Source organism: Chiloscyllium punctatum, chromosome 4 (genome assembly GCF_047496795.1).
Source record: "Chiloscyllium punctatum isolate Juve2018m chromosome 4, sChiPun1.3, whole genome shotgun sequence".
NCBI lineage: Eukaryota > Metazoa > Chordata > Chondrichthyes > Orectolobiformes > Hemiscylliidae > Chiloscyllium > Chiloscyllium punctatum.
The window spans coordinates 90,668,014-90,695,064 of NC_092742.1; the positions used below are offsets into that span (position 1 = coordinate 90,668,014).

At 45.1% G+C, this 27,051-nt stretch overlaps 1 protein-coding gene across 1 annotated transcript in view; it reads right to left on the reverse strand.

Moving 5' to 3' along the window:
- Nucleotides 1-14,396: 14,396 nt before the first annotated feature.
- Nucleotides 14,397-27,051, reverse strand: part of prlh2r (prolactin releasing hormone 2 receptor) — a 37,801-nt gene continuing 25,146 nt past the window's right edge. Inside the window, exon 2 of the mRNA XM_072567860.1 lies at nt 14,397-15,560. Coding sequence (XP_072423961.1) covers nt 14,452-15,540 — 1,089 coding nt within the window. The 5' untranslated portion in view covers nt 15,541-15,560 and the 3' untranslated portion in view covers nt 14,397-14,451. The remainder of the gene's footprint in view (nt 15,561-27,051) is intronic.

Genomic DNA, 27,051 nt, shown 5'->3' on the forward strand with positions numbered 1-27,051 from the left:
ATCTTTTTCTTTCTCTTGTAGTCCTGGAGCAGCGTGTGGGGATTCAGTGTGAGGGGAAACGATCCCAGCGCAGTGAACTTACCTTGGTGCAGCTGAGTGCTGGTGCGGACAGGCTGGAGACTTGGAATGGAGCAGGTTCATCGAGGGCCGAAGGGCCTGTACTGCGCTGTATTCTTCTATGTTTGTTATTGGACAGGGATCTGCTACAGGCGGTCAGACCATGTGCTATTTGAAATTCTTTAGCTATGTTATAACTATCTCACTTCTAACTCATTTTTTTAGATGCTGTAAGTAATGCTACCACTTTTCCTTTTATTCCTCCTTTGTATCCAAGATTTGTACCAAGTTACTTGTACCTAAGATGGCGCCATTAAAGGCAGCCATTGTAAAAACTTTTCATCGAACTCCTGTACTTCAGTACTGGAATATACGTGACAATAAAGGATATTCAAAATCAAGTGAAACTGTGCTGGGGCATGAGAACAAGCTGTGCTTTAGACTGGCAACAATCTGACCTGTGAGTCATGCTCTGAATGGTGAAACAAACAGGTTCAACAGTAGCTTTCAAAAGGGAGTGGGATTCATTCTTGGAGGAGGAATCATTTGCAAGACCATGGGGTGAAGAGCAGCAAAAGTAGTGTAAAAGCATAGACTTTCAGTTATGCTGCATGACTTGACTGGTCTGTCGTCTAATTAATAGGGAATTCTGTTTTCTTCCTTGGCAAAGTGCAGAATGAGAGAAGTGCATAAGAAGTCCATCTGGCCCTGCAAGTTCTTCCCTCCAACAGACCATTTTGCACAAACATGGACCCATCTTATGGTTAGTTTTATAGAGTCATAGAGCTGTACAGCATGGAAATCGACCCTACGATCCAACTTGTCCATGCCAAACAGATATCCTACATTAATCTAGTCCCATTTGCTAGCATTTAGCCCATATCCCTCTAACCCTTCCTATTCATATACCCATCCAGATGCCTTTTAAATGTTGTAATTGTACCAGCCTCTACCATCTCCCCTGGCAACTCATTCCATACACGTACCACCCTCTGTGTGAGAAAGTTGCCCCTTAGGTCCCTTTTAAATCTTTCCCCTCTCACCTTAAACATATGCCCTCCAGTTTTGGACTCCTCTATCCTATACTGGGGAATGGACCTTGGATATTCACCCTCTCCATGCCCCTCATGATTTTATAAACTTCTATCAGGACGCCCCTCAGTCTCCGAAGCTACAGGGAAAATAATCCCAGCCGAGTCAGTTTCTCCCTTTAATCCAAATCCTCCAACACTGGCAACATCCTTGTAAATCTTTTATGAAACTTTTCAAGTGAAAAACAACTTATATTTAATTATAACCTTTATATCTGCCAAGAAGCATCACAATAGTATGCATCTGATCCCAGGCGAGAGTGAGGACTGCAGGTGCTGGAGATCAGAGTCGAGAGTGTGTTGCTGGAAAAGCACAGCAGGTCAGGCAGCAACCAAGGAGCAGGAGAGTCAACGTTTTGGGCAAAAGCCCTTTTGCCTGAAATGTCAACTCTCCTGCTCCTTGGATGCTGCCTGACCTGATGTGCTTTTCCAGCAACACACTCCCGCCTCTGCATCCGATCCCAATCCACCTAACACAATATTTGGAAAGGGTGACCAAAGCTTGGTCAAAGAGCATCAACGTTAAGGAGAGCTGAGAGGTGGACAGAGTTAGAGAAGATAAACTTTAATACTTAGGGAACAGAAGGCATGATTGCCAAGGATGAAGTGATAGAAACTACATGATGTGCAACTGGCCAGCATTGGGGGAGTACTGAGATCTCAAAGGGTTATGATAAAGGAGGTTTGGAGATGGACAGGTGAAGCCACTAAGGGTCTTGCAAGTGAGAACTTTAATTCAAAGCATTGATGGGCCAGGAGTTAATATAGTTCAGCAAGGTGAAGCATAATGGGTGAACAGGACTTAGTACGAGCTCTGACATGAGCAGCATAGTTAAGAGAAGCTACACCCTTTGTGAAAATTCACCTTGGTCCCCACAGAATGTGGCACAGAAACTCCGTAACCCTCACCAACCCAACAGTACAATCCGCAGCATCTGACAATGCTTAATCACGTTGTACTGATGCACTCCAGCATCAGGTAAATTGTCTGTGCTCTGCACAGTGTTTCATAAACTCTGACTCTTATCTTAGCTGGCCTTTACAATGATTCAGTTCATTGTGACAGCATTTAATCACCACAGTTCTTGATAGACATTTCTTCTAGGTAGCTCCTATTGCTAAAGTGGCAGAAACATATTTCTCATTTCCATATTCAGCATTTAGATTTAAAATAGCTCTCAGGTTCAATCTATTGTAATGCTCAGTGCCTGCTATCAATGCTACTCTGATGGTTTCTACAGTGAAATTCCCTCTCTTATTCCTTTCATATTATAAGCACTCCAATGTCCGACCTGGGTGTTGTGCTGAGACATGATACTTAGAGTTCCCAACCTTTGATTGAAGGTGGGCTAAGAGGGGAGGTCAAGGTAAAGTCACCATTGCCCCAGAGGGCTGCTCTCTCATTAAACAGAGATAACTGGTTTAATCTGAGGGTCACCACGCCTCAGGCAAAGGGAACATGTTGAGAAGGAGCGTCCTTCATGCTAAACTCAGCCGCTGATGGGAATCGAACCCATGCTGTTGGCGTCACACTGCTTCACAAACCAACCAGCTGAGGGTAAGCTCAAAATGAAGCCTGGAAACAGTGACCAGGCTTCTCCACAGTTGGACTGAGCTGGAATAATAGGACTATTTGTGAGACAGGAAAGTGCCTTCCTCAGGGCAGACCTTGCTGAGGCTCTTTTACACAGCAAAGTGCAGAATGAGGGAAGCGAATTTGACCCATCCCTCCAACTCACCACGTGCACTTTGCACCAACATGGGACCTATCCTATGGGTGGTTTTGGAGGATTCGGAGTGAAGAACATTATTTCAGGACCACCTTTACAAATGCCCAGAAGTATCACAAGAGGGTTCAGCCTGAGGAGGCCATCTTCATCCAGTATTGTTGAAGAGGAGAGTGTGAAACGGACTGGTAAGCTAGAAGAGGTACTTGTTAGGAAGGAAGATGTGTTGGACATTTTGAACAACTTGAGGATAGACAAGTACCCCGGGCCTGACGGGATATATGCTAGGATTAGGTGGGAAGCAAGAGAGGAAATTGCAGAACCGTTGGCAATGACCTTTTCGTCTTCACTGTCAACGGGGCTGGTACCAGGGGACTGGAGAGTGGCGAATGTTGTGCCCCTGTTCAAAAAAGGGAATAGGGATAACCCCGGGAATTACAGGCCAGTTAGTCTTACTTCAGTGGTAGGCAAAGTAATGGAAAGGGTACTGAGGGATAGGATTTATGAGTATCTGGAAAGACACCGCTTGATTAGGGACAGCCAGCACGGATTTGTGAGGGGTAGGTCTTGCCTTACAAGTCTTACTGAATTCTTTGAGGAGGTGACCAAGCATGTGGATGAGGGTAGAGCAGTGGATGTAGTGTACATGGATTTTAGTAAGGCATTTGATAAGGTTCCCCATGGTAGGCTTATGCGGAAAGTCAGGAGGCATGGGATAGAGGGAAATTTGGCCAGTTGGATAGAAAACTGGCTAACCGGTCGAAGGCAGAGAGTGTTGGTAGATGGTAAATATTCAACCTGGAGCCCAGTTACAAGTGGAGTTCCGCAGGGATCAGTTCTGGGTCCTCTGCTGTTTGTAATTTTTATTAATGACTTGGAAGAGGGAGTCGAAGGGTGGGTCAGTAAATTTGCAGATGATACGAAGATTGGTGGAGTTGTGGATAGTGAGGAGGGCTGTTGTCGGCTGCAATGGGACTTAGATATGATGCAGAGCTGGGCTGAGGAGTGGCAGATGGAGTTCAACCCTGTCAAGTGTGAGGTTGTCCATTTTGGAAGGACAAATAAGAATGCGGAATGCAGGGTTAACAGTAGGGTTCTTAGTAAGATGGAGGCGCAGAGTAATCTTGGGGTCTATGTTCATAGATCTTTGAAAGTTGCCACTCAGGTGGATAGAGCTTGTAAGAAGGCCTATGGTGTATTAGCGTTCATTAGCAGAGGGATTGAATTCAAGAGTCGTGAGGTGATGTTGCAGCTGTACAGGACCTTGGTAAGGCCACATTTGGAGTACTGTGTGCAGTTCTGGTCGCCTCACTTTAGGAAAGATGTGGAAGCTGTGGAGAGGGTGCAGAGGAGATTTACCAGGACGTTGCCTGGAATGGAGAATAAGTCGTACGAGGATAGGTTGAGAGTGCTAGGCCTTTTCTCATTGGAACGGCAAAGGATGAGAGGTGACTTGATAGAGGTTTATAAGATGATCAGAGGAATAGATAGAGTAGATAGTCAGAAACTTTTTCCCCGGGTACAACAGAGTGTTACAAGGGGGCATAAATTTAAGGTGAAAGGTGGAAGGTATAGGGGAGATATCAGGGGTAGGTTCTTTACCCAGAGAGTGGTGGGGGCATGGAATGCGCTGCCTGTGGGAGTGGCAGAGTCAGAATCATTGGCGACCTTTAAGCAGCAATTGGATAGGTACATGGATAGGTGCTTAAGCTAGGACAAATGTTCAGCACAACAACATGGGCTGAAGGACCTGCTCTGTGCTGTGTTGTTCTATGTTCTATGTTCCATGTTCTATCCCCCTTCACCAATCACTCGGGCATATCCATTCTGCATCAAAGGAAGGATTTCTAATTAAAGGGACTGGTACATGGACTGACCTTTCGGGCTGCAGGTCCTTTAGGAATGGGGGTGGGGGGCACTTTTAATAACTCCTTGGGTCTCTTGCTTTTTCATGGAGGTCCTGCTGTGTGATCTGAGGGACTGTGGTGAGATGAGCTTCCCCATGGAAAGGAGTTGCCTAGAGCATCAGAGAAGAAGTGTGGGCCCTCCAACTCAGAAAGTGCACCAAGAAATTTCAGGAGGGCAGGAAAGGGTATAACACTGCCAGATGTTGTCCTGCACAGGGCTCCTCAGAACAACACTGCTCACTGCTCCCCCAGTGTTTCTTCCTCCAGGTCACCTCCTTGCATCCTCCTGGCCAACACACTCACCCAGCGTCATCTATCACCTCCTTCTAACACCCACTTCAACTGGAGTCCTTCACTCCTCACCAGATTTTGAATCTCACAGAGAAGAGGGCACGTGGGAAAGAAGCCCAGTCGGCAGGGGGGAGGGGGGAATGGGTATTGCTGAGACTGGCACCTTGTTGGCCACTGGAAATGCATGCTCCCTTTCCTGCTCCATCGAGCAATGCAGCCTAATTCCAGGAGGCTGCAGATTTCAACTATGACCTTGTGCTTAAAAACCCAGGGAGGCACACGTACTCCCACATTTTTTTTTAACATTAGATTCCCTACAGCTTAGGAACAGGCCCTTCAGCCCAACCAGTCCACACACCAACCTTCTGCAGAGTAACCCACCCAGACCCATTTCCCTCTGACTAATGCACCTAACACTATGGGCCATTTAGCATGGCCAATTCACCTGAGCTGGACATCTTTGGATTGTGGGAGGAAACTGGAGCACCCGGAGGAAACCTACACAGACACAGGGAGAATGTGCAAACTCCACATAGACAGTCACCAGAGGCTGGAATCGAACCTGGACGCTGCTGCTGTGAGGCAGCAGTACTAACCACTGATCCACCGAGACAGATGATCCTCTGTTTGTACAGCTGTGTTTGGGGGCAAATGGGAAATCTGAGTATCCACCTCTGTGGAGCATCTTGTATCTGAGGAACTGTCAATGGCAGATGTGGAAGTAGAAAGCAAAGACCACCCTTACATCTGTAATCTCATTCCAAGGAGTCACAGGATAGTGAAATTAAAATATTATTATACCTGGGGAAGACAGTAATGTTGGTCAGGAGTCTGAGTAACCAGAAGGACCGAATGATGCATAATGGTCTGACTCATCTGTTAAAGTTCAACATGGAGCTCCAGTATGACCAGCCCTCACTGAGGATTGCTGCACTCTTTCTGATGGTTCCCTCTATGAAATGACTTGAAAGTGCTTGAAACAGCTCCCAGATCCATTATCCCTCACCTCCAATGACAGAACATTTATTTCAAAAAATATTGAAGAAATGCATGGTATCCATTTAGAATTACCAAGACACTGCAGCACAGAAACCAAACATGAGGCCTATGCTGGTGTCTCAGTTCCATACAAGCCTTCCCCCACTCTACTTCAATTCCCCTCACCAAGATATCTTTCTATCTATTTCTCCTTCACCTACTTTAATCAGTGAATTTCACAACTAATCTTGGAGGAACCGGTTTGGGCGAAGTTCACAACACAGAATCAGATAAGTTAATTGTTGTTTTAAGTCTGTCCAAGAGAGAGGCTGTATTAGTGAGTACAGTGGGTTCTTTCTTGATTATATGTTTTTGGAGATAAGTCTCTTGATTAAACTTAAAATATAAGCCATAGCTATTAATTTAATCTGGGGCAGTGTTTGTAGAGGAATAAGACGGTGTTATTTTCTGGATCTGTAGATTGTGAAGGAGCAAAAATGGCCTTTGCAGTGATATGTACTTCTTGTCAGATGTGGGAGTTTAAAGCGAGTTTAAGGATTACTGCGGATTATATCTGCCATAAATGCTGGTGGATGCAAATCTTATCAGATTGAGTGGATCGGTTGGAGAGACAGATAGAAGCGATGAGGAATTTGCAACAGCTACAGTATGTGATGGATGGCAGTTATGGGAAAGGGGGAAAGTCACATAGATAGGCTAACTCCAGGAAAGGTAAAAGAGGTAGGCTGGTGGTGCTAGCCCCATTTCAAACAGGTATGCTGTTTTGGAAAATGTAGGGGGTTGGTGGATTCTCAGGGGAACGTAGCATGAACAGTCAAGTTTCTGGTATAGAGACTGGCTCTAATGCATTGAGGGGTACTTCAGCTTCCAAGAGATCAATTGTGTTAGGGGATTCTGTAGTCTGAGGTACAGACAGACGTTTCTGTGGCCAGCAGAGAAAAAGCAGAATGGTGTGTTGTTTCCCTGGTGCCAGGATCAAGGATGTCTCAGAGAGGGCGCAGAATGTTCTCATGGGTGAGAGGGGCCAGCAAGAGGTCGTTGTCCACATTGGAACCAACAACATAGGAAGGGAAAAGGTTGAGACTCTTAAGGGAGATTACAGAGAGTTAGGCAGAAATTTAAAAAGGAGGTCCTCAAGGGTAGTAATATCTGGATTACTCCCAGTGCTACGAGCTAGTGAGGGCAGGAATAGGAGGATAGAGCAGATGAATGCATGGCTGAGGAGCTGGTATATGGGAGAAGGATTCACATTTTTGGATCATTGGAATCTCTTTTGGGATAGAAGTGACCTGTACAAGAAGGACGGATTTCACCTAAATTGGAAGGGGATGAATATACTGGCAGGGAAAATTGCTAGAACTTCTTGGGAGGATTTAAACTAGTAAGGTGGGGGGGTGGGGGGGGGAACCCAGGGAGATAGTGAGGAAAGAGATCGGTGTGAGACGGGTACAGCTGAGAACAGAAGTGAATCAAACAGTCAGGGCAGGCAGGGACAAGGTAGGACTAATAAATTAAACTGAATTTATTTCAATGCAAGGGGCCGAACAGGGAAGGTAGATGAACTCAGGGCATGGTTAGGAACATGGGACTGGGATATCATAGCAATTACAGAAACATGGCTCAGGGATGGGCAGGACTGGCAGCTTAATGTTCCAGGATACAAATGCTACAGGAAGGATAGAAAGGGAGACAAGAGAGGAGGGGGAGTGGCATTTTTGATAAGGGATAGCATTACAGCTGTGCTGAGGAAGGATATTCCCGGAAATACATCCAGGGAAGTTATTTGGGTGGAACTGAGAAATAAGAAAGGGATGATCACCTTATTGGGATTGTATTATAGACCCCCTAATAGTCAAAGGGAAATTGAGAAACAAACTTGTAAGGAGATCTCAGCAATCTGTAAGAATAATAGGGTGGTTATGGTAGGGGATTTTAACTTTCCAAACATCGACTGGGACTGCCATAGTGTTAAAGGTTTAGCTGGAGAGGAATTTGTTATGAGTGTACAAGAATTTTTTTCTGATTCAGTATGTGTATATACCACTAGAGAAGGTGCAAAACTTGACCTACTCTTGGGAAATAAGGCAGGGCAGGTGACTGAGATGTCAGTGGGGGAGCACTTTGGGGCCAGCGACCATAATTCTATTTGTTTTAAAATAGTGATGGAAAAGGATAGACCAGATCTAAAAGTCAAAGTTCTAAATTGGAGAAAGACCAATTTTGATGGTATTAGGCAAGAACTTTTGAAAGCTGATTGGAGGCAGATGTTTGTAGGTAAAGGGGCAGCTGGAAAATGGGAAGCCTTCAGAAATGAGCTAACAAGAATCCAGAGAAAGTATATTTCTGTCAGGGTGAAAGGGAAGGCTGGTAACTATAGGGAATGCTGGATGACTAAAGAAATTGAGGGTTTGATTAAGAAAAAGAAGGAAGCATATGTCAGGTATAGACAGGATAGATCGAGTGAATCCTTAGAAGAGTATAAAAGAAGTAGGAGTATACTTAAGAGGGAAATCAGGAGGGCAAAAAGGGGACATGAGATAGCTTTGGCAAATAGAGTTAAGGAGAATCCAAGGGGTTTTTACAAATATATTAAGGACAAAGGGTAAATAGGGAGAGAATAGGGCCCCTCAAAGATCAGCAAGGCAGCCTTTGTGTGGCGCCACAGAAAATGGGGGAGATACTAAATGAATATTTTGCATCAGTATTTACTGTGGAAAAGGATATGGAAGATATAGACTGCGGGGAAATAGATGGTGACATCTTGCAAAATGTCCAGATTACAGAGGAGGAAGTGCTGGATGTCTTGAAACGGTTAAAGGTGGATAAATCCCCAGGTTCTGATCAGGTGTACCCTAGAACTCTGTGGGAAACTAGAGAAGCGATTGCTGGGCCTCTTGCTGAGATATTTGTATCATTGATAGTCACAGGTGAGGTGCCGGAAGACTGGAGGTTGGCAAACGTGGTGCCACTATTTAAGAAGGGTGGTAAAGACAAGCCAGGGAACTATAGACCAGTGAGCCTGACCTCAATGGTGGGCAAGTTATTGGAGGGAATCCTGAGGGACAGGATGTACATGTATTTGGAAAGGCAAGGACTGATTTGAGATAGTCAACATGGCTTTGTGCGAGGGAACTCATGTCTCACAAACTTGATTGAGTTTTTTGAAGAAGTAACAAAGACGATTGATGAGGACAGAGCAGTAGATGTGATCTATATGGACTTCAGTAAGGCATTCGACAAGGTTCCCCATGGGAAACTGATTAGCAAGGTTAGATCTCATGGAATACAGGAAGAACCAGCCATTTGGATACAGAACTGGCTCAAAGGTAGAAGACAGAGGGTGGTGGTGGAGGGTTGTTTTCAGACTGGAGGCCTGTGACCAGTGGAGTGCCACAAGGATCGGTGCTGGGCCCTCTACTTTTTGTCATTTATATAAATGATTTGGATGCGAGCATTAGAGGTACAGTTAGTAAGTTTGCAGATGACACCAAAATTGGAGGTGTAGTGGACGGCGAAGAAGGTTACCTCAGATTACAACAAGATCTGGACCAGATGGGCCAATGGGCTGAGAGGTGGCAGATGGAGTTTAATTCAGATAAATGCGAGGTGCTGCATTTTGGGAAAGCAAATCTTAGCCGAACTTATACACTTAATGGTAAGGTCCTAGGGAGTGTTGCTGAAAAAAGAGACCTTGGAGTGCAGGTTCATAGCTCCTTGAAAGTGGAGTTGTAGGTAGATAGGATAGTGAAGAAGGCGTTTGGTATGCTTTCCTTTATTGGACAGAGTATTGAGTACAGGCGTTGGGAGGTCATGTTGCGGCTGTACAGGACATTGGTTAGGCCACTGTTGGAACATTGCGTGCAATTCTGGTCTCCGTCCTATTGGAAAAATGTGAAACTTGAAAGGGTTCAGAAAAGACTTACAAGGATGTTTACAGGGTTGGAGGATTTGAGCTATTGGGAGAGGCTGAACAGGCTGGGGCTGTTTTCCCTGGAGCATCGGAGGCTGAGTGGTGACCTTATAGAGGTTTACAAAGTCATGAGGAGCATGGATAGGATAATAGGCAAAGTCTTTTCCCTGCAGTGGGGGAGTCCAGAACTAGAGGGAATAGGTTTAGGATGAGAGGGGAAAGATATAAAAGAGACCTAAAGGACAACTTTTTCACGCAGAGGGTGGTACTTGTATGGAATGAGCTGCCAGAGGAAGTGGTGGAGGCTGGTATAATTGCAACATTTAAGAGGCATTTGGGTGGGTATATGAGTAGGAAGGGTTTGGAGGGATATGGGCCAGGTGCTGGCAGGTGGGACTAGATTGTGTTGGGATATCTGGTCGGCATGGATGGGTTGGACCGAAGGGTCTATTTCCATGCTGTACATCTCTATGACTCTAAATATATCTATGCTTTTTACTAAAGATCACAATACAGCAATGAATCCCACATTCTAACCACTACCTGGGGTACAAATGTTCGCCTGAATTCCTTATTCCTTATTGTGATTATCTTATATCTGCAGATCTTAGTTTTGAACTCTTCTCCCTCTATCTACCCTGTTAAATGCCTTCAGAAATTTAAAGACCTCTATCAGTTGCAGATAAAAGAAAGCATCATTTTGACCCAACAATTGAATTTGCTACTTTAGTTTCTCCTCCAATTGTGAAAAGATGCACAGAACAATTCCTGGTTTGACAGAACATTAGATTTTTTTTTATTGTACATGTAATGCAAAGTAAATGCGACAGCAATTATCAATAATCATCCTGAGCTACAGGAGTGAGCCCATCGATGAACTTGTACAGACAGGTCCTAGCTAGAGCATCGCTTCTGTAGGTCACAGCACTCAAGTTGTTTACTAAAGTGTAGCTTTGTCCTCAGGTCTTATCACTTGGATGCAAGACGTGTGATCTCATCACAGGTTACATTGAAAAAAGGATCGATCCCTCAGGGTGAACATTAGCTTTCATTCTCAAGGCAGAGATTTCATTTTGCCTTCAGAGTTAGCAGCCTGGGTGAGGTTGGACATATAACTGTGGACATAACTTTTACCACATGCCCTCCTGCCTCCAATTACTGAGCAGCTCACTCGTCTGTCACTATGTCTGTTCGTCCTGTCCCTGATAAGGAAGATTCACTATCAATCTTCAGCCCCCATGTTGGATACTTTGATCTCTGATAAACAGGAAGATCTTCTCAAAACATTTTGTTTCAAATACAGCTCCATTTTTCTATTGGGGTTGAACAGTATTCTTTCAGCTCTGGAGGTGGAGGTCTGGTACATGATCCAACAACAAGCCTGGGACTTTTGGAGTCCCTGTTACAAATATACAAACAAATACATTAAGAATGGAGTAAGCTGCTTGGCCACTCAGTCTTTTAGTGGGATTGTGGCTGATTTGTCTAAGGCCCCAAAGGAGCCCTTCCACGATACTCAAAGTTTCACCTGCACACTCACAAATGTCATTTAGAGTCATAGAGATGTACAGCACGGGAATAGATCTTTAGGTCCAACCCATCCATGCCGACCAGATATCCCAACCCAGGCAAAAGTGAGGACTGCAGATGCTGGAAACCAGAGTCTAGATCAGAGTGGTGCTGGAAAAGCACAGCAGGTCAGACAGCATCTGAGAAACAGGAAAATCGACATTTTGGGCAAAAGCCCTTCATCAGGAATGGAGGCAGGGAGCCTCCAGAGTGGAGAGATAAACAGGGGTGGGGGGGGTGGTGGGCTGGGGAGAAGGTAGCCAAGAGTATAATAGGTGAATGGGGGTGGGGATGGAGGTGATAGGTCAGAGGGGACGGTGGAGTGGATGGGTGGGAAGGGAGTTTGGCAGGTAGGACGGGTCATGAGGCCAGTACTGAGCTGGAAGGTTGAAACTGGGGTAAGGTGGGGGGGAGGGGAAATGAGGAAACTGGTGAAGTCCACATTGATGCCCTGGGGTTGAAGTGTTCCAAGGTGCTCTACCCTCCCCTCTGACCTATCACCTCCATCCCCATCCCCATCCACCTATTGCACTCATAGCTACCTTCTCCCCAGCCCCACCCCCTCCCATTTATCTCTCCACCCTGGAGGCTCCCGGCCTCATTCCTGATGAAGGGCTTTTGCCCGAAATGTCGATTTTCCTGCTCCTGGGATGCTGCCTGACCTGCTGTGCTTTTCCAGGATGACTCTAATCTTGATTCTGATCTCCAGCATCTGCAGTACCCACTTTCGCTTACTTCACAATCCCCGATTGTCATTCGTTTCCACCTCCTCCTTAAAAATCTGCAAAGTTCCATTTCCCCAGCCTTTCAAGCAAGAGAGCTCCAAAGATTCAAAACTTGCCTTGTCTCTACCTAAAATGGGCAACACCTTCTTTTAAAACATTGACTCCTGGGTGTAGTTGGTTAGCTCACTGAGCTGCTGGATTATCGTGCGGATGTTTTGTCAGCATGCTGGGTAACATCATCAGCGTGACTTCCATAAAGCACCGTTGGTTTTTGTATCGGGTCCAGTCTGTTGGGGTGAGTGTCACTTCCAGGTCTTCTCTGCAGCAGCTTGTACACCGGGTCTACCTCGTTGTGTTTGATGACGGCCTTTTTGGTTCAAAAGGCTTCCAAGAACTCTCTTGCGTGTCTCCTGTTGGCCTGTCCAAGGATAGCAACTTCGTCATAATTGAATTGATGGCCCTCTTAGTCTGTGTGTACGGAGATGAGGGAGAGTGAACCATCACTTCACAAACACCAACTGGCTACTAAACTACATGATCCAGTATGGTAATGAAACGGCTGCACGATAACACAGCAGCTCGGCCAGTTAACCAACTACCTCATCCACAACCTGAGCTACAAATCGTCATGAAAACCTTATTGACTCCGAGCTCTTTATACCGGAGAAAATATCCTTTCTTTATAGTCATCCTTTCAAGACCCTCAGGATCTTATGTTTTGAATAAGCCACCTCTTAGTCTTGTAAATTCCAGCCTAGCCTGATCAAACTTGCTTCATATAACAAATGGTTCCAGGTATTAGTTCAGTACACCCTCTCTGAACTGCTTCCAAAGCATTTACATCCCTCCATAAGTAAGGAAACAAGCGCTGTACACAGCACTCCGGATGTGCCCTCACCAACTGTATGTGCGCTGTACAACTGAAGCATGACGTCACTACTTTTGTATTTAATTCCTCTCGCTATAAACCATAACATTTTAGTAGCTTTCCTGATTACTTCCTGCATACTAACCTGCTGCGATTCATGCACTAAGACACCCAGATCTCTCTGCGTCTCACAGCTCTGCAACCTCTCACCATCTAGATTAAGTGCTTCTTTACTTTATTCCAACCAAAAAGGACGCTGTCACATTATACTCAATTTGTCAAATTTCTGACCACTCAAATAACCTATATTTGCAAACCCTAGATATCCTCCTCACAACATACTTCGTTACCTATCCTTGCGACAATTATTCTGTTTTAGATTCATATTGTTATATCACAAAACACTCACAGTTGACCACGTGTTCCTGTGTTATTCTATAGCAAAAACCGAAATGTCAGGGAGTTTTTATTCAGAAGGTTAGACTCTCCTGTCCATGCATGTCAATCAACTGCCCTACAGCTTGGCCTGATTTGCTTAGCTTCCAGACTTAATCTAACAAACTCAAAGTGCATCTATTCACACAAGCGTCATGGGAATCTGGATCTCTCTTGTCCCGAGAGGTTGCTGAGCTTTTGGGGGTGGGGGGGGATCAATTGAAAATTTCCAAAGTAAGATTATGGCTTTTGATAGGCAAGGCTAATGAGAGACAAGAGACTAACAGGCAGACAGAGTTAAGATATCACTCGGTCACAGTTCAGTAGGATGGGCTCAAGGAGGCGAATGTTCTCCTTGAGGGAACACAACCAGCACTTTGCAAAGTCAGATGGTTTCTCCTGTCTCTTATACAATTTCCTTCTCGTTACATTCGCTCAATCGCCATCGCCGTGTGCCTCTTGGGCTGCCCAACGGAGAGCCAACATTTTACTTTGGAGGGAACACACTCTGGGAAGCGTCAACTGGTTCCCGACATGGAAGGGTGCAGCCTCTTTGTCTCACAACGAGCAGCAGTTATTTAAGTTGATTCTTTGTGTTGCTAATTTCTGAGTTCAGTCCAGTGGTTCCAACCTGGTGACTTTGGCTCCGTTTGGGTGCCTTGGGGTGAGGCATTGCGTTGGGTTGGATCTAATCGGAGATCTATGCAAAATGCCATACCTTCTCCAAAGGAGTACAGTTGGGCTTATCGAGTGATGGAGCAATGGGGTAGGGGGGTGGGCAGGCCCATCTTTTGGGCCTTTAGCTATTATGCCTTGATAGATTCAATGGAGCAGAGGGGCATTTCATCCAAGAGAGGTAAGGTGCTTTATCTCTAACAGGGCTTGTCCTTTAAATTGATGGCAGTGGGCGCATCTAGAGAGGTGATAGTATATCTCGAGCGGGAGGTTTGGCTTACTGTGCTACTGGTTGTCTGCCTCTTGTTGGAGAACAGGAGGTTTCTCAGCTGAACTCGGAACTTGTTGTGGAGGGAGGCGTAGATGAAGGGGTTGTAACAGGCGGAGCTCATGGCAACCAAATGGCAGGAGACCTGGATCACATTAACGTAGCTCTTGTCTATGATGTTGATGTCAATGTCCCGTATCAGATTGACCGTCTGCAGAGGCAACCAGCACACGGCAAAGGACAGGGCAGAAATGGCTAGCATCCAGAAAGTCCGCCTCCTCCTCCTCCTCCTTGACGACTTCTCCTGGTTGTAGGAGGCCGCACCGGGCACCTTGCTTTTCTTTAAGTGGTGAGATATGGCACAGTAGGAAATGGAGACGGCGCAGAGTGGGAGCATGTAGGAGAGTAGCAGCATGACACAGGAATAGACCAGCCTTTGCCCTTCCAAGTTAGTCCAGTTCTCCTCACAGATAAACATGTTGTACCCAGCATGTTTGAGGGCAAAGTAGTTGGTGTGCAAGTATGATGGCATTGAAACACCAATGGAGACCAACCAGATAAAGGCAACGATATAGACACAGTACCGTGGTCTGATTCTTTGGTGGATTGGGTATGCCACCACCACATACCTGTCCACAGCTATGGCAGTGAGGGACAAGACAGACACATAGACGGTGGTGGATTGCATGAGGGTGATGAAGTAGCACATGAAGATCCCGAAAAGCCACCCTTTGGTTTCGAATGCGTAGGACGCAGTAATTGGAACACAGAAGATGCACATTACCAGATCGGAGGCTGCCAGGTTGCCAATGAGAAAGTTTGTGGTCGTGTGAAGCTTCTTGGTGACGGAGATGTTAGCCACAAGGAGGAGGTTACCAGAACAAGCCACAATCACCAGCACCACATACAGCGGGATGAAGAGAGGCTTCAACTCAAAGAGGAGGTTAAGGCCTGGGAACACAGGATCCATATTGTCCATTGAATAATTCAGGGCCATGGTGTGATGTTCCAGAGTCATTCAGGTCAATGCAAACTCACCTGTATAAAAAAACAAAAACAAGAATTAAAATCCTGCAATAGCAAACAACTTCTTGACCGTCATCTGTTTTGATTGCACAACTTTGTTTTGCCCTGCTCTTATTTTCTTTTCTCATTACTGTTACTTAAATTAAGATATAATCCAGCCGGAAGCGAAAACTCTCTCCCAGATCTTTTGTTTTAATCCTTCAGACAAGATGAGAGATTCAGGGTGGGGGCAGCTGTGAAGGAAGTTGCTGGTAATGTGAAGGAGGCTCCAGGGACAGAATGGCCTCCTCCTGCTCCCACTTTCTAAGTTTCTATGTTTTGAATGGCATGTTTATTTCTTGTTCCCAGTTGTCCTTGAGGAGGTAATGACAGACAACCTTTGTGGACCCTTGCAATGTAAGATAGAAACATAAGAAATAGGAGCTGCAGTAGATCATTTGGCACTTGATCATTCAAATCAATTATGGTTGATCCCTTGTACTCTTGAGTTTGTTTCCTAAATTCTTATATGGGACCTTATTGAATGCCTTCTGAAAATCTAACTGCATCACAGTCATTGGTTCCTTCAAACTGTTCTCATAGTTATCTCATCTAACAAAACTGCACAATACTTGTTAAACACTATTTCCCTTTCATTAATCCATGTTGACCCTGCTCATCCCTACTATTATTTTCTGAAAGTTCCATGATCACATCCTTTAGAATAGATTTTAGCATTTTCCCCACTGTTGATGTCAAGCTAACAGGTGTCTCACTCTCCTTTTATTAATACGGGGGTTACATTTGCTATCCTCCAGTTCTCAGGAAGTATTCCAGAATCTATTAAAGATGACTATGAGTGCATCGATCATCTCTACCTCCACTTCATATTCTGGGATGTAGATCATCAGATCCAGGAGATCTATAAACTTTCAATGCTATTTTTTACACATTTTTTTTAGTTCCTCATTCTCACTAATCCATTGGTTCGCTGGTATTTCTTGATGGGTTTTTTGTTCCACAATGAAGAAAAAATATGAGTTATTTCTTTAATTTCTCTGCCATTTTCTCCATTATAAATTCTCCTGTCTCTGTCTATAATGAGCCTGCATTTGTCTTTGATCATTTTTTCTTAGATTTTTTTACAGCCCTTTATATGCTTTTTTTACTAGTTTACTTGTTCTATTTTCTATTCTATTCTAATATTCTATTTCCCCTTTCTTTAGCTATTTCTTGGTCCTCATTTGCTAATTTCTAAATTGATCCCAATCCTCATGTTTACTAAGTTTTGGACAACTTTATATGTTTCCTCTTTTGATCTAATACAATCTTTAATTTCTCTTGTTATCAATGGTTGGATCACATTTTCTGTTGGGTTTTTGTAATGTAAATTTGTTGTAGACCATGTACATTATTCCCTGTTTTCTACCACACTTTTTAATGTAGTTCTATAATCAGCCATAGACAACTTCTCATTCATATTGTTGCACTTTTCTTTGTTTTGATGTAAGACTGTAGCTTCAGATTGAATTTCATCACTTTCAAACTTAAAGTAAAATTTCATCAAACGAGGATTACTCCTCTCTAAAGGCTCCCTCACAATGAGATTATTCATGAGTTCTTCCTCATTGCACAATATTAAATAAAAACAGAATGTTTCCTATACACCCTGTTCGAGAAAACCAGTCAAGAATTTGTCCTCCATAACATTAGAATTTTTTTGCCTAATATGTATGTGGAATGGATTCTTCCTGTTTTATTGTTTCACCATTGTCCACATACCTCTAATTTCCTGATTTATATCTTGTCTTACATTAGTACTACTGCTTGGTGGCCTACTTAACAACTCCTACCAACGTTTACTGCACCTTCCAATTTCTTAGCTCCAATCAAACTGATTCCACACCTTGATTTTCCAAACTAAGATTCACTCTCACTAATGAGCTAATTAGTACGTCTTGATTTTCCAATCTAAGATTCACTCTAACTAATGTAATAATTAAAGTCCACCTCCTTGTTCTCTTATGAATATCCTCCCTTAATATTAAACAGTCTTGAATAATCTGTCAGCTTTGGTCAACCTGCAGTTATGTTTATAAAATAGCAATTCAGTCATTCCCATATCTTTCCACTTGCACCATCATTCACCTCTCTTGTTCTAAATATTGTGGGCATTCAGATAGAGTACGTTTAATGTTGCCTTTTAAAATCTTTCCATGTAATTGAGCCTATTTGATCCTTGCTTCTGTTTGCATTACCTCATCTCACTTCCTATTTTTCTTACAGCCATTCCCAGCTTTGTTTCTCTCCTACCTGAATTTCCTCTTGTTAGTTAGTTACTTTAAAACCCTGTCCACAGCACTAGTGAATTCTCCCTGTGAGATCTTCATTCTCGTTCTATTGCGTATCCTTTTTGGACTGGTCTAATATCTCAGAAATTTAAAGCTCTCTTTCCTATACCATCTCTCGTTTACTTGTTCTTTCCTCCTATTTCTGTTCTCAGTAGTGTTGTAATGGCCTGAAAGGGTTAATTGTTAGAGACTGCATTAGGCTCCACCAGATCTGATGATGTCACATAGTCATGGGTAGGGAAGTTGGGAGACTAGCTTTGGACCTTGAAAGGGACAGACATGTCATCAATATCTCCTAATAATCTTGGTAACAATGTCTAGCTATCATGCAAAGAACCTCTTCTTGTTCCTCTATCACTGAAAACCAAATAGACCCTTAGACCAAGAAAGGAAAGGGGATCATTTTACCCAAAACATACCACAATGCACATGGCATTGGGGGTACCCTGAGATTACTGCCTTTGAAGTCTGCTTTGTAAACTCTTTCCTAGCTCTCTGAAATCTGGTTTCAGGCACTCATCCCTCTTTCTACTTGCAACATTGGCACTGATGTGGACCATGCCCATTGGTGCATTGTCCTCACCCAGTGTTCCCACAGGGCGGGGAGCTTTGGGATTTTTGACTGAGCAATAACAAAGGAACAGTGAATAATATCCAAGTCAGAAGTGACAGTGATCCAGTGATGTCCTTGCCTTCTAAGTAGTGGAAGTTATGGAATGGTAAGTGACCATTCTTCCTTGACCAGGACAGCTGACCACAAATAGTCATCCATCCCCACGCAACCAGGAGCAGGATTCCTTGATGATTTCACCAGAATCCTCCACATCTACCCGTGCGAAACCGAATCTAACTACTGTTACACTGACACAGGGTTCAATCTGGCATTCAGTCATTTTGAGTTTTTAACAGGGCTTTCCAGCGCACGGTCTTGTGAGAATTCTTCCTGTATCTTACCAAACATGCTTCATTATCCATTCCGGCTCTATGGCATCCTGCTTGTCAAATTCTAGCCCCATCTCACCATGCACCGTTCCCACAGTGACTCACCGCTCGGTGGATATTCAGGACTTCGCCCCCCATGTACCTGCCATCTTTGAAAGGATGGTGTGCCCCTGCATAATCTGTTACTGCCCCTCATTGGCAACTTATTGGCACAATAGCCACAAAGTAGCGCTGCCCAAGGCACGACTGGCACTGTCTAACCCATACCACCCCATTCCCTCACCCTCGTCACTGTTTAATCACCAGGCCACATGTTCTACCTGGCCTTAGATATAACCCATCTAACCACTCTCTCTAAGTCACCATGACTCTGGTCTCAATGGAGATCTGCAGCTTGAGATTGTCCTGGTGGGGCAAATTATCAGATCTTCTTTTCACTATGACAATGCTGGCAAGGCAGGTAATGTTCGGGCTTCTGAGTTTATCTGCTCCAGGCGGGCAGCACCCTTTCGTCTCTCTCTCCTTTTCATCACTTCTCTTTTTATTTTTATTTTCCTCCTTCATCTCTGAGGTTGGAGTGGTGTCAGCAGGGTGGTGGCTGCAGTGTGGTTGGAGTGGATTGGGGTGAGGTTGGAGCGATGTCAGCGGGTGGTGGCTGCAGTGTGATTGGTGTGGATTGGCGTGAGGTTGGAGCGGTGTCAGCGGGTGGTGGCTGCAGTGTGATTGGTGTGGATTGGCGTGAGGTTGGAGCGATGTCAGCGGGTGGTGGCTGCAGTGTGATTGGTGTGGATTGGCGTGAGGTTGGAGCGATGTCAGCGGGTGGTGGCTGCTGCAGTGTGGTTGGCGTGGGTTGGCGTGAGGTTGGAGTGGTGTCAGCGGGGTGGCAGCTGCAGTGTGGTTGGTGTGGATTGGAGTGAGGTTTAAGTGGTGTTAGTGGGGCGGCGGCTGCAGTGTGGTTGGTGTGGATTGGGACTCATGGCAGCAATGCCTGGAGCAGGGGTTCCTGGCAGGGGTAGGCCTGGAGCCTGGACTCTTGGGTGGTGGTGGTGCCTGAAGCGGGGACCCTTTGCTATGGTAGGCCAGGAGCCTGGACTCTCAGCATTGGTAGTGCCCGAGCAGGGGCCTTTCACTGTGATAGGGCCTAAGCCTGGAATCTTGAGTGGTTGTGGTGCCCGGGGCGTTGTGGTAGGCCCAGAGCCTGGATTGTTGGCAGTTTTAGTGAGGTGGTGGCAACAGCAGAGCTGGAGGTGTCGTCATTGCTGTAACTGGAGAAGGGACTCCTTGAGGCCCAGAACCCTTAACAGAAGTCCTGCAGCCATGTTGAGACCCAGTTTTAACAGAAGATTTAAGTAATTCCTTTTTATTCTTTTTGTAACTCAAAATGGATTGTGGTGACAAAACACTTTTCACTGCATCTTCCGAGATATTTGTGACAATATAATCATGCAAAATCATTCATTCATTCAAAATCATTAATTCATTCAATTCCAAATGTAAGTTCTGTAAAAGTGAGCAACAATAAATCCAATTGAGGCTGCAGTTCACCCCCACAATGCAAACCACATGCTGGCATTAGAACCAGTGACATTGACAGCAACAGTCCATGATGGTCTTCTGCATCTAGCTGTATCTACGGTGTCAATTATGCCTTTTAATGTCCAATGTAAGGGAGTTCTGTTACCCACAAGGAGAGCTTCCTCCAGCTCAATGTCCTCATCCATCTCCTTGGAAAAATTTTCCTATTCCCTCGCCTTCCCATTGCCTGCTGCAATTGTGCAGGGCACGGTACATCGGAATGGTGTGGCACACTTTGTCCAAACGCCCTCAGATTGCTCCATGCCGCATCTTCAGCAGCCCTACTTGTCTGTTCCACCCCAGCCCTGGTCGCAGAAATGTGCACCAACTCAGTGAAGCCACTGCGCAAGTTGAGTGACAATGATATTACATTTCAATAAAAGAAGTGCCTGCTGCACTCTGACCCCTTTCCCAACCTCAACTGCTTCACCTTGCTCTGAATTCATGAGAATCGTATTGATATAACATATGCTGCAACAGTGTGCAGAAGGCCTGGAAGTTCCAAAAGTGACGGGTCACCTTTGCCCAGCAGTTGCCCCTTGTTTTAAGTCATCGCCACCAACTTGAGCATCATTGAGATGCCAATGTTCAATTTTCACAGACTGATGGCATGCTGCAAAATCACCTTTGACTAGAGTCTACACCCAAGCATTGAAAATGCATGAAGAAATGAAAGGTAGCTGAGGTTTTGTAACACTTGCTTCACTATTTGCCCATTCAATACCCAAACATCCAGCAGACCTATGCTTTTGCCCTTCAAAAACCTGGCACTGCCTCTCTTTATCTTGGGCACTATTCCAGCCATTTTGCATCCAGACAACAGCACATGACGGTAGTGAACGCAGTGGACACCATCACAACTGGGCCTCACCTGGTCACCAGCTATACTCACTTCCATCCACACACACCCCCCCGCAGCCTCCATGGCCCCTTTAACCTCGCTCTGCCCCAACAGCCATTCCCCCATTCCTCCCATTCCCCCAATGTTAAGTCCCACCACATTGAACATTGCTTCTAATTGCTCCCTGCACTCTCACATTACTCATCCACTAATATCATTTATTGTATCCGTTGCTCCCGATGCGGTCTCCTCTACATTGGGGAGACTGGGCGCCTCCTAGCAGAGTGCTTTAGGGAACATCTCCGGGACACCCGCACCAATCAACCAAACCGCCCCGTGGCCCAACATTTCAACTCCCCCTCCCACTCTGCTGAGGACATGGAGGTCCTGGGCCTCCTTCACCGCCGCTCCCTCACCACCAGATGCCTGGAGGAAGAACGCCTCATCTTCCGCCTCGGAACACTTCAACCCCAGGGCATCAATGTGGACTTCAACAGTTTCCTCATTTCCCCTTCCCCCACCTCACCCTAGTTCTAAACTTCCAGCTCAGTAACTGTCCCCATGACTTGTCCGGACTTGTCCTACCTGCCTATCTCCTTTTCCACCTATCCACTCCACCTTGACCTATCACCTTCATCCCCTCCCCCACTCCCCCATTGTACTCTATGCTACTTTCTCCCCACCCCCACCCTCCTCTAGCTTATCTCTCCACGCTTCAGGCTCACTGCCTTTATTCCTGATGAAGGGCTTTTGCCCGAAACGTCGATTTCGAAGCTACTTGGATGCTGCCTGAACTGCTGTGCTCTTCCAGCACCACTAATCCAGAATCTTAATAATGTCTACTTTACTCTTCTACCCTCCCTATGTGAAGGCTATGCGGGTGTTCAATGCCATTAGCTTCCCATGACTTACCATACCTTCTGATCCACCTAGGCTTCGATGCACCTTGAGACTGCCTCTGTCATCATCATTCTTGCCATCTTTACAGATGCCCCTGCCTTCCCCCTCACCCCAGCCATGATTTATCAACCCTTTTCAGCAATGATCTCCTACTGTCCCCTTTGTACCCTCCTCAACAATCGATGCACGGTCACATCCTCAGGACCCCACTCCCCCAAATCTGTGACTGACTTGAATGAGCAGCTCCTGGACACATCTGAATGCTGACCCCTGAATGCTGACCCCTGAGTGCTGACCCCTGAGTGCTGACCCCTGAGTGCTGTGCTTGCAGCTGATGATACACAGTTCTCTGGAACTGGTGCTGCTCGCCCTCCATTGCCTGGGCCCCTAGACTGTGGTCAGATTATATTCCATCATTGTCACCAGGCAGGGTGGATGACTGACTATGGCCAAGCTGCTAGACTGTATGTCTGTGACTGACAGTAGTGGGAACCCCTGACTGACAGCAATCTGCCAACCCTGCTTGACTGGACTGAGGACTGGCAACGCCCCCCCCCCCCCCCCCCCCCCTCCCAAGTCCACCTTCCAACAAGGCCATTTTTTTTTGGATGTACATGGACTATATTGTTGGCACTGGCAGCTGACACATGCTGTGGGTGTTGGATTGAGAAGCTCACGACGCGGATACATAAATGTTCCTGATGGGCCAAGCAGGTCTTCTGATCCAATTCTGCCACAAATCCACATGAATGGAAGTACAATTAATTCATTAATGTCTGGATTTAACATTCCATGGGAACGACACATTTCAGGCATAACTTCATTGCGTCCTGCGGGGTAATCAACAGTTAGCTCTTTCAGCTTCAGCCTGTGGTGGAGGAGGGGAAAGTGGAACAAATTGTGAGGCTGCTCAGAGGAAAAGACAAAGGGGTTACTAATGGCATTGAAAACAAGATAGAGATGTAAAAAGAACATCAATGAAGGGAGAGAATAGGCCTGCTTTTTGTGTGTGTGTGTATGTGTGTGTGCATGTGTGTGTGTGTATATGTATGTATGTGTATATGTATGTGTGTGCGTGTGCGTTTGCTTATGGTGTGGGTGGGGGTCTAGGTTTAGGAGGTAACAAGGGAAAGGGTTTGGAAGATGCAAGAACAATGAAGGGTCAGAGGTCATGCTGTGAAGTTGTGGAATTCAATATTGAGTCTCAATAAGTGGAAAGTGAGATGTTATTCCTCAAGCTTGTGTTGCTTTCTGTTGGAACATTGCAGCAGGACTAAGATGGAAGTGTTTGGATGGAAACAAAATGGCTTACTGTCCTTTGGTCCTCTTATCCATCAGAAGAGAGAACCTGCACAGTTACTGCCTTTGCTGTTTGTATTCATGTATCGCTGGACATTGGAGTGCATCTGGGAAAATTAAAAAACAATGAAATTCACAACTAATCTTGGAGGAAAGGTCGGGCAAAGTTCACAGCACAGAATCAGATAAGTTTATTGTTGTCTTAAGTCTGTCCAAGAGAAAGGCTGCAGTAGTGAGTACAGTGGGTTCTTTCTGGATTATATGTTTTTGGAGATAAGTCTCTTGATTAAACTTAAAATATAAGCCATAGCTATTAATTTAACTGGGGGCAGTGTTTGTAGAGGAATAAGACGGTGTTATTTCTGGGTCTGTAGATTGTGAAGAAGCAAAAATGGCCTTTGCAGTGATGTGTACTTCTTGTCAGATGTGGGAGTTTAAGGATTACTGCGGATTATATCTGCCATAAATGCTGGTGGATGCAAATCTTATCAGATCAAGTGGATCGGTTGGAGAGACAGATAGAAGTGATGAGGAATTTGCAACAGCAACAGTATGTGATGGATGGCAGTTATAGGAAGGGGGGAAAGTCTCAGATACAGTCACATAGATGCGTTAACTCCAGGAAGGGTAAGAGAGGTAGGCAGCTAGTGCAGGCGTCTTTTGTGGATATACCCATTTCAAACAGGTATGCTGTTTTGGAAAATGTAGGGGGTGGTGAATTCTCAGGGGAACGTAGCATGAACAGCCAAGTTTCTGGTGTAGAGACTGGCTCTAATGCAATGAGGGGTACGTCAGCTTCCAAGAGATCAATTGTGTTAGGGGATTCTGTAGTCTGAGGTACAGACAGACGTTTCTGTGGCCAGCAGAGAAAAAGCAGAATGGTGTGTTGTTTCCCTGGGCAGGCAGGGACAAGGTAGGGCTAATAAATTAATCTGCATTTATTTCAATGCAAGGGGCTGAACAGGGAAGGCAGATGAACTCAGAGCATGGTTAGGAACCTGGGACTAGGATTTCATAGCAATTACGGAAACATTGCTCAGGGATGGGCAGGACTGGCAGCTTAATGTTCCAGGATACAAATGCTACAGGAAGGATAGAAAGGGAGGCAGGAGAGGAGGGGGAGTGGCATATTTTGATAAGGGATAGCATTACAGCTGTGCTGAGGGAGGATATTCCTGGAAATACATCCAGGGAAGTTATTTGGGTGGAACTGAGAAATAAGAAAGGGATGATCACCTTATTGGGATTGTATTATAGACCCCCCCCAATAGTCAGAGGGAAATTGAGAAACAAACTTGGAAGGAGATGTCAGCTATCTGTAAGAATAATAGGGTGGTTATGGTAGGGGATTTTAACTTTCCAAACATAGACTGGGACTGCCATAGTGTTAAAGGTTTAGATGGAGAGGAATTTGTTAAGTGTGTACAAGACAATTTTTTGATTCAGTATGTGGATATACCTACTAGAGAATGTGCAAAACTTGATCTACTCTTGGGAAATAAGGCTGGGCAGGTGACAGAGGTGTCAGTGGGGGAGCACTTTGGGGCCAGCGACCATAATTCTATTAGATTTAACATAGTGATGGAAGAGGATAGACCAGATCTAAAAGTTGAAGTTCTAAATTGGAGAAAGGCCAATTTTGATGGTATTAGGCAAGAACTTTCAAAAGCTGATTTGAGGCAGATGTTTACAGGTAAAGGGGCAGCTGGAAAATGGGAAGCCTTCAGAAATGAGATGACAAGAATCCAGAGAAAGTATATTCCTGTCAGGGTGAAAGGGAAGGCTGGTAGGTATAGGAAATGCTGGATGACTAAAGAAATTGAGGGTTTGGTTAAGAAAAAGAAGGAAGCATATGTCAAGTATAGACAGGATAGATCGAGTGAATCCTTAGAAGAGTATAAAGAAAGTAATAGTATACTTAAGAGGGAAATCAGGAGGGCAAAACGGTCACTTGAGATAGCTTTGGCAAACAGAATTAAGGAGAATCCAAAGGGTTTTACAAATATATTAACAACAAAAGACAATAGGGCCCTTCAAAGATCAGCAAGGCCACAGAAAATGGGGGAGATACTAAATGAGTATTTTGCATCAGTATTTACTGTGGAAAAGGATATGGAAGATATAGACTGTAGGGAAATAGATGGTGACATCTTGCAAAATGTCCAGATTACAGAGGAGGAAGTGCTGGATGTCTTGAAACGGTTAAAGGTGGATAAATCCCCAGGACCTGATCAGGTGTACCCTAGAACTCTGTGAGAAGCTAGAGAAGTGATTGCTGGGCTTCTTGCTCAGATATTTGTATCATTGATAGTCACAGGTGAGGTGCCAGAAGACTGTAGGTTGGCAAATGTGGTGCCATTGTTTAAGAAGGGCGCTAAAGGCAAGCCAGGAAACTATAGGCCAGTGAGCCTGTTGCAAGTTGATGGAAGGAATCCTGAGGGACAGGATGTACACGTATTTGGAAAGGCAAGGACTGATTCGGGATAGTCAACATGGCTTTGGGGAAATCATGTCTCACAAACTTGATTGAGTTTTTTGAAGAAGTAACAAAGAAGATTGATGAGGGCAGATCAGTAGATGTGATCTATATGGACTTCAGTAAGGCGTTTGACAAGGTTCCCCATGGGAGGCTGATTAGCAAGGTTAGATCTCATGGAGTACAGGGAGAACTAGCCATTTGGATACAGAATTGGCTCAAAAGTAGAAGACAGAGGGTGGTGATGGAGGACTGTTTTTCAGACTGGAGGCCTGTGACAAGTGGAGTGCCACAAGGATCGGTGCTGGATCCTCTACTTTTTGTCATTTATATAAATGATTTGGATGCGAACATTAGAGGTACAGTTAGTAAGTTTGCAGATGACACCAAAATTGGAGGTGTAGAGGACAGCGAAGAAGGTTACCTCAGATTACAACAGGATCTGGACCAGATGGGCCAATGGGCTGAGAAGTGGCAGATGGAGTTTAATTCAGATAAATGCGAGGTACTCCATTTTGAGAAAGCAAATCTTAGCAGGACTTATACACTTAATGGTAAGGTCCTAGGGAGTGTTGCTGAGCAAAGAGACCTTGGAGTGCAGGTTCATAGCTCCTTGAAAGTGGAGTCGCAGGTAGTTAGGATAGTGAAGAAGGCGTTTGGTATGCTTTCCTTTATTGGTCAGAGTATTGAGTACAGGAGTTGGGAGGACATCTTTTTGGCTGTACAGGACATTGGTTAGGCTGCTGTTGGAATATTGTGTGCAATTCTGGTCTCCTTCCTATCAGAAAGATGTTGTGAAAGTTAAAAGGGTTCAGAAAAGATTTACAAGGATGTTGCCAGGGTTGGAGGATCTGAGCTACAGGGAGAGGCTGAACAGGCTGGAGCTGTTTTCCCTAGAGTGTCGGAGGCTGAGGGGTGACCTTATAGAGGTTTACAAAATGATGAGGGGCATGGATAGGATAAATAGACAAAATCTTTTCCCTGGGGTCGGGGAGTCCAGAACTAGAGGGCATAGGTTTAGGGTGAGAGGGGAAAGATATAAAAGAGACCTAAGGGGCAACTTTTTCACGCAGAGGGTGGTGCGTGTATGGAATGAGCTGCCAGAGGACGTGATGGAGGCTGGTACAATTGCAACATTTA